Genomic DNA, 8093 nt, shown 5'->3' on the forward strand with positions numbered 1-8093 from the left:
ATTGTGTATCTATTCTGCGGAAAATTATAACAGATATTTCAATATCGATATGTTTCGAAAAATCTATATTTTTGGCAACACTACACTGCATTTAGTTTATTATCTCAGATGCCTTTTTAAAAGACTACAATTGAAAATTGTATATATTATAGGGATGCACGATATATCGGCCACAATATCGGTATCGATAACATTAAAAATGAACATATCGGCTGATACCGATATTGTGGCCGATATATCGTATAAGGCTGATATATTAAAGCCGATAAATAATGGATTATTGCCTTCAGCTGAGACACTTCAGATGTGCACTGCTCTCAATTATGGTTTTGAATTGCTTGAAATATAATTGAAATCACTTTAAAAAGGAAAATACAGTTAGACTTGCACTGTACATGTTGCACTTGTCATATAGGCTACATAAAATTATAATGAGAACATTATAATTTTGTGCTTGGGACATGGGTTTTTAATGGTGAGACTTTCTCAAAAATTATATAAAAATTTGGAATTAGATTTATTGGCCAATATATCAGTTATCGGCTTTCAAATATAAAGTATTATCAGTTATCGGCCAAAATTTTCATATCAGTGCATCCCTAATATTATTAGACTATATATAAATCCGCCAAAGTGGCTAGTAGGAGTGACTGTTACACGCCACTGCTGAAATCCACCTGCATTTGCTGGGTTGTTGGGTGTTAATGTCAAGCCCCGCACTTTACTATTTTCATAGAATTAGATTATTAAAGCTTTATCGTCCTTGGTGTGAACGGGCCTTTAGTCTCTGGGATCACGCAATCTTTGCGACGTCACACGACCGTGCTGATGTCCTCCGGTTCGTCCGGCTTCTTGGGCTTGCTGGGAAGCGATTTTAGGTACTCCAGGTGTCGTCTTGCATCTTCCTGGTTCTGCCGTACATAGTACACAACGTAAGAGATAACCATTGCGAACCAGCCAAACATGGTCACCAACATGGCGTAGTCGGTGGTCCGCTTGGCCAGGTTGCACAAGTCCGCATCCACGGCCAGGAACGGCTGGCCCTCCTGGTCTCTCAGCTCTGAACTACGGCACAGCACGCGCGTGGCGGCCTCGTGGTTGTGCGCCATGCCGCCCAGCGCCTGCTGTAGGGCGCAGTCGCAATGCCAAGGGTTATTGTCCACCATCACACGCGCCTTCAACCGTGCGAATGCGTCCTTGTGCACGCTAGTAATGCGGTTGTGGGACAAGTCCAGCACTTCGAGAGAGCCCTCCAAACCGACAAACGCCCCCTCGCCGAGGGTTTCCACTGCATTGTGGGATAGGTTGAGCCTCCGAAGCATCCTCAAGCCGTGAAATATGCGATCGGGCACCAGAGATATGTGGTTCCTGTCCAGTTGCAGCAGCTGGGTGTCCGGTGGGACGTCGGGCGGGATCTCCTTCAAGCGTGACAGACTACAGGTGACGTTGAGGCCGTGCGGAGGGCTTTCGGAGCGCTGGCAGGTGCAACCCTTGGGACAGGTGCTGGCAGACGGAAAGCACAGGACCATGAGCACCAGGCTCTGCAGCAGCAGACACATGGGGATGGAGCGCGAAAGCCACAGGTCCAACGGCGTCATGCTGACAGGCAGTCAACATACTCGACGCCAGGGCCGTTCACGGGAGCCCCATAGTGGGACCGCGTCGTCACCAAGATCCGTGGGTCTCGTCAACTCTCATCGTCTGTTTGAGCCTGCAGAGGGAGAAGACACAGTGAAGTCGACCAGCTTATTTATGGGTCGGAATGACACCTTCCTCCATCACTTGAAAACACATACAGACCCTCTCTATTTGAGAGGCCTGTCAGAAACCTGACATCAGTGTAACACTAAGTGATATGTGGCTAACTAAAGACTGCGATGTTCGCAGATTAATCTGACCATTTTTAGATTATCAATTAACAGAAGCGGTATTTTGTTCATTTAACTGTTCAAAAATCTAAAATTCAGTCTCTTCTGCTCACCAAGAATGCATTTATTTGATTAAAAATACAGTAATATTGTGAAATATTATTACAATTTAAAATAAAAGTTTTCTATTTGAATATATTTTAATGTGTAATTTATTTCTGTGATGGCAAAGTTGCATTTTCAGCAGCAATTACTCCAGTCTTCAGTGTCACATGATCCTTCAAAACAGTATCAACATTATATTTGCCACCTTGCTCTATAAATATCGCTTTATTGTTTGATCCCTACTATTTACAGTAATTTTTTCATTCAAAATTTATGTTATTTAATGTGTAATTAGACAAATATATTCAGGAAAAAATAAAACAGTGGGCCTTTAACACAGCATACACAATTATTTGTGCATAAAACCTGTGAGTGAATGTTTGCACACAAAAAGCACTAATAATCACTTAACACTTTGTACATTGTACTTAAAACTGAAACTACGTGCATGCAAAATAAGATTTAGACTGTTTTCTAGTTGCATTTAGTGTAAGCTTATCTGTTCAATTTTATTGCTGTCACTCTAATTTAACACCCTTGTTGTTGTGCCTGATAAACACTGCTCTGATTGTACAAATAAATTATCATTTGCTAGTAATATATTAAAGAAATATATGAAATAGCTTAAATGCGCTAAGGGATAGTGCAGCAAATCAGTCATTATCACCAAATAAACCCCACTACTGATCACCCCGTCGGGGTTTATTTATTAAACAAAATATTTTCCTGCTCAATAGACCAATTAGTTGACAACCCTAATTCCAGACAGGCTGACTACAGTTTAACTCATTTAAGAAAGTAGTTTGGCGAACTACAGTTTCATCAACACTGCATGAAGAATCACTCAGTTAAGGTCACCTGACATACAGTAAACCGTTGTATTTCAGGCGGGGAGGGAGAGCTATAATTAACACACGTTAACACGGAGCACACGCCGCTCGCGTGCATACAGTATGTGACGCCAATCCTGGATTGATGTAAACAACTGAAGTGATAAAGTGAGAGATAATTGTGGTTGGAAGTCTGTGTCACCTGACCACATTTCTGAGTGCTCTGCATTTAGCACCGGACTAAATTAGCTGAGCAAAAACACGCTCATTTACAGAGGCATGCACATCTGGACCTTTTGTATGTAAATAAATCAATAGTGATGTAAAAATAAGTATCCCAGGAGTCCTGACGTGACGAGCTCAGTAGTGTAGAGCGTGTGTGTTGCCGGAGGCTCCTGAGAGCCAGTGTGAACTGACTGAATGAATCCCAGGCCCCTGTCCGGCTGATGTAATGTGTGCGAACGCCTGCCACATGGATCTATGACGTCAGATTTCAGCCGTTCTGGTGCAAACTATTACAACTGACAGGTCATTACAGAAAAAAGACGTGTCATTCATATACTGTCCACAACAAACTACTTTTGCAGTAGATGTACTCTAGATTAATGCAAATACAAATACATGATATTATTGCATGGCTCTCTGGAATGATTCTGATTGGTCAATCGTGGCATTCAGAAGTCAAATATTCCTGAAAAATGACTGTTGCCCGTGGCAACAATGTATAAATGACTGCTTATACAGGAAACTGCATGATTCAATAAAGCTGTGCTTGTGTATTTAGTAGTAAGCTAATAATAATGTAATATGATATAATACAATATAATATAATATGATATAATATAATATAATATCCCATGTCTATTTATGTCATAATTACGAGCTGACTGTACGTCATCCCTTACTTATAAAACATTTGGGCTCTCTCATTTGTTCCTCACTGATTGTTATTGGTTTCTTATTGGTTATTCACTGTCACATGGGCAAAGGGGATCACTTCCGTTTTCTTTATTATCTCCTTTGTCGGATTGTTTGAGAGGGTTGGAAGGGGCGAGTAGCGCCCAACTCTCTGTTGACCGTACTGCATTGGTTTAATAATGCTTTATTAAAATCGAAATCAAGTTAAGATCGTCATTCTTCCTTTGATGAAAATGACGAGAGAGTGCGAATGAGTCACAAGCCGTCCCATTTCCTAGCCTCTATGGGGCTACTGGATGCCACTAATAACAAGTAAACTATCAGCAATAAAACAAATAATCAAATTATGAGCAATAGCACAAATACAATAAAACAAACATACAAATAAAATAAATCATGTTTTTCAGGTAAGTAACAGTAATTTCAGGTAGAGAAAATGAATAATCAAATGTAAAATAGCACTGCACAGTCTTCACTGTATAAATTAAATATATATTAATCCTTATTAAAGTTTCAAAAGTTATTCAGTCAAGAGCAGTGAGTGATTTTTTTCTTTGTCCTTTGTTGTTTGATTAACATTAAAACAAAGACAGCAGCAGGTTTATTAGGCTGCTGTCACTTTAAGAGCTGCACGGATCCAATTTACTGTTACACATGCATTTTATTTCTCAACTGTTTATGTTCACTTAAGATATAACAGACTATGTTTACTAGGATACTCACAGAGACCGGCATTTTTTAACGTAATTTTGCGTGAATATGTCCATTCAAGCACAAGAAGACGTGAAAAAGAGCTCAATTCAGCATTCACAAGCTGTCTGAGAAGCAGCATTCTGTGCGCGTGCTTCGGATTACACTTCTCACACTATTGAATTGAGTTCTCTTTCGCATTTTCTTGCACTTGAATATTTAAATCGGAAGGCTTAAAAACACATGCTCCGTCTCGTCTATAAGCAAGGACTAAAATAAAGCAATTTAATATAAATTAATATCAATTCTGGAATAAAGAAATCGATTTTAAAATCGTAAAAAATAATCGTGATAGTTAGGTGTAGAGCTGCACGATTCTTCCATGATTCTGAATATACTACTAAACAAAACAACATGTTACTAGAGGTTCTGACAAAATATTAAAAAACATGTTGAATGATGAAAAAATGGTTTTGAATGAATTCAATGACTCATTAATAAATACTTGTTTCATTACTGAATGAATCAATGTTTTTGAATTAATCTTTTGAATGAATGATTCAATGACAAATACATTTTTTAACAGTAACTTGTCGCCACCTAGTGGCGTAAGATATAATTGATACAACCGTTATTTGAATCGCTAAGTTAGTTTCAAAAGGTGGTTTGCTTTTTGATCGCTATCGTAGACATCAGTGTTTATATATATATATATTTATAATTTGGAATAACTTCAGTAATCAAACAGACCTCGCCCATAGTACTTATTTTTCATACTATGGTAGTAAATAGGTGGGCAAAATCTGTTTGGTTACTGACATTCTTCCAAATATCTTCCTTTGTGTTCAGCAGAACAAAGAAATTCATACAGGTTTGGAACAACTTGAGAGTGAGTAAATGACGACAGAATTTTCATCCCTTTAATAGACACGGGCGAATCGTTGTCATTAATAAAATAAAATCGCCTGGGTGTTTGAATCGAGATTGTGATCTTTTTACGATTAATCATGCAGCTCTAGTTAGGTGAATCGATTTTTTTTACCCCAGTCCTACTTTTTACAACTAAATATGATTATATTCAAATTTAAAATCTATTAAAATATAATATTACAAATTACAAAATTACAAAAATACATTTTTGTATCTTTTAAATAAATGTATTATTATATTATTAAATAGAATTTAAAATATATATATTTTTGCAATTAGGTAAGTTACAACACACCAATTATTAGAGTTTATATTATTAGATAGTATTGTTGTATATTTTTCTGCTATGAAAGGGGCGGGGTTTGAACTGACAAAATGATTGGAGAAGTCCTGCATACATCACCAGAGAGAAGACTGTCATTTCACAATATGATCTAGTTATGACATTTAAATAAAAAAGGTATGAGATAAAAAAAAAACATGCATTGTTGAATCATTCACCATAAGATCAATAACAAGCATTTAGAAAATAGATCGAGTAACATTTCATTTCATGCTGACTTTAAACATTTAAACTTCCATTCTCTTAAAACATGTCTTAACATTTCATGCAATTGTCTTCTAAGGATGTTTAGATATTTTACTACTTGCTTAAGAAGAATTATATTTTTGCTAAATTATTGATGCTGTTGGCATTACAAGAATGAGTACAGACAGACACTGCTCATCATGAATGGAGGAGTCATAATTAGACTGACATCAGGTTTTAATATTAAAACACACTGATCCAGATTATCAGGCAGAGCTTGGCTCTGGGTCACAGCAGCTCTAAGAAAGCCAAACAGATCGTGAAGCTTTTACCACCATTACCATTGCCATCATCATAAGACATTAAAGTTCATAATGTGAAGATTATGGAGCTGGAGAAAGAAATCCTATTAGCTTTTATGCACTTGCTATCATTCCTTTATTCAATATAGCTTTGAATATCTGCAAAAATGATGTCTACTCGACTTCTGAAGCATTTTATGCAGGAAAACATGCACTTTACTTCTCACTGGATCTGACAGAAGCATTAAAAGAGGGAGATCTTGCAGCACAAATAGCAAAAGGGTCAAATATGCTGTTTAAGAGCATCATAATGGACAAATATTGCTCAGAACAAAGAGCAGATCTGAATCTGGCTTTAAAGGCGTCTCATGTCAAATGTGATAATAATCCAATCAGATATGAGCAGCAGCAGAGCTTTGATCCAATGCATTATCCCTGAATTATTCCTAGTGGCTCTGGCATGAAATCTGACCCTTCCGGTGTGATCAAAGGGAACATCACCTTCTTCTAGCAATTTCACAACCAGACAGCATCCAAAGCAAGTCTAAATCAGAAAGCTAAGTGCTGAAAATAACTTTTCTCGACTTGTAAAGCAGTGAAGAGTGATCTAACAGATTACAGCCGAGGGTCTCCTCCACACCCTAGTGAATGTGAAGCATGATTGCATTCAATAAACATGATTATTAGTTCAATTATGAGAGATGAATCAATAAGTTGCTCGTGCCTGCCTGGCTTAAATAAATCAGACATGCCAGTTGCAATGCACTGCAATCAATGATCTGTCAATTGCTATTCAAAAGGTGCATATCATATGAAGCGGCTGCAATAATTCACTCACAAACAAACACCAGCTGACGCATGTACAATTCGCTTATTGTATCCCTAATACGAGCATGTTCAGCGTGCAGTTCTCAGCATGCAAAATGCATATGTGACACAGATGAATGCATGTCAGTCTCTATCATGTGTGTGTTTATGTGTGGCTGAGCAACAGGCGACATGCGTTTGTCTCTTACCTGCGACAGAAACACTCATCGATCGCCGCATCCGTGACTCTCACATCCTCGGGGAATCATTCAAACATATGATGTGACGCTCTCGGTTGTTATTTCATGTGAGCTCGCACATATTTGGAGATTGTTGTCTGATGTTAGTGGCAAGAGCCACGGGAGTAACTGGGAGGGGTTCGATCGCTCCGTGGTAGTGGCGTTCGATTCGCGAACGAATGGTTCTTTTGAGCCTATTCTTTTTAGTGATTCAGTCGAGCCGATTCGCAGAGCGTAACTGTGCTGTGGTGGAAACAAAATTGCTAATATTATAATAATATTAGGAACAATGCTTCAATCTGAACCCTTATAATAATAATCAAGATGATCTAAATCCTAAACCATGTTTTGGACCAGCAGTGAAACACCTGTTTGCACAGGTTTAAGATGGATTTCTGAATCACCAGTTTAAGAAGGATTTTCTATTGTTGTTGTTCATGTTTTGACACAATGACACGCTATGTACCCTAGTGACCGAAAAGTCATCGCAAAATGACAAGAAACATAACACGTAGCCTACAGTGGACTTCTAGGAACCCTTTGAGTGATCAAAACAATCTGAGAATGGCGGTTCATTGAAGCGAGCCATCTGAACGAACCGATTCGATAAAAATGAATCGTACTTCGCAGGCTACTGGATTCTCTCGGTAGCGCGCGCTTGTATGTGAGCGTGCGTGTGCCTCCAGCCCTCTTTTTTTTTAATTTTCGACTTTAATCAGTCAAAATTAGCTCTTCTAAAGGATCCCACGTCGATTTGAGACAGGAAATCCACCCTGAAACACGTTTTGCGACGTGTTTTTGTGCTGAGGTACTCTGATGACTCTTATAAACCCTTACGAAAATTAACCGTTTTACTTCAAAATAAAACCATGGTT

At 38.3% G+C, this 8093-nt stretch overlaps 1 protein-coding gene across 1 annotated transcript; it reads right to left on the reverse strand.

Moving 5' to 3' along the window:
• Window positions 1-354: 354 nt before the first annotated feature.
• Window positions 355-7385, reverse strand: lrrc3b (leucine rich repeat containing 3B). Its single transcript, XM_051873770.1, has 2 exons — window positions 7189-7385; window positions 355-1711 (listed from the first exon to the last, which is right to left on the reverse strand). The coding sequence occupies exon 2, from the start codon at window positions 1596-1598 to the stop codon at window positions 813-815; it is 786 nt and encodes a 261-aa protein (XP_051729730.1). The 5' UTR covers window positions 1599-1711; window positions 7189-7385; the 3' UTR covers window positions 355-812.
• Between the last annotated feature and the right edge of the window lie 708 nt (window positions 7386-8093).

This window comes from Ctenopharyngodon idella, chromosome 19 (genome assembly GCF_019924925.1).
Source record: "Ctenopharyngodon idella isolate HZGC_01 chromosome 19, HZGC01, whole genome shotgun sequence".
Taxonomy (NCBI): domain Eukaryota; kingdom Metazoa; phylum Chordata; class Actinopteri; order Cypriniformes; family Xenocyprididae; genus Ctenopharyngodon; species Ctenopharyngodon idella.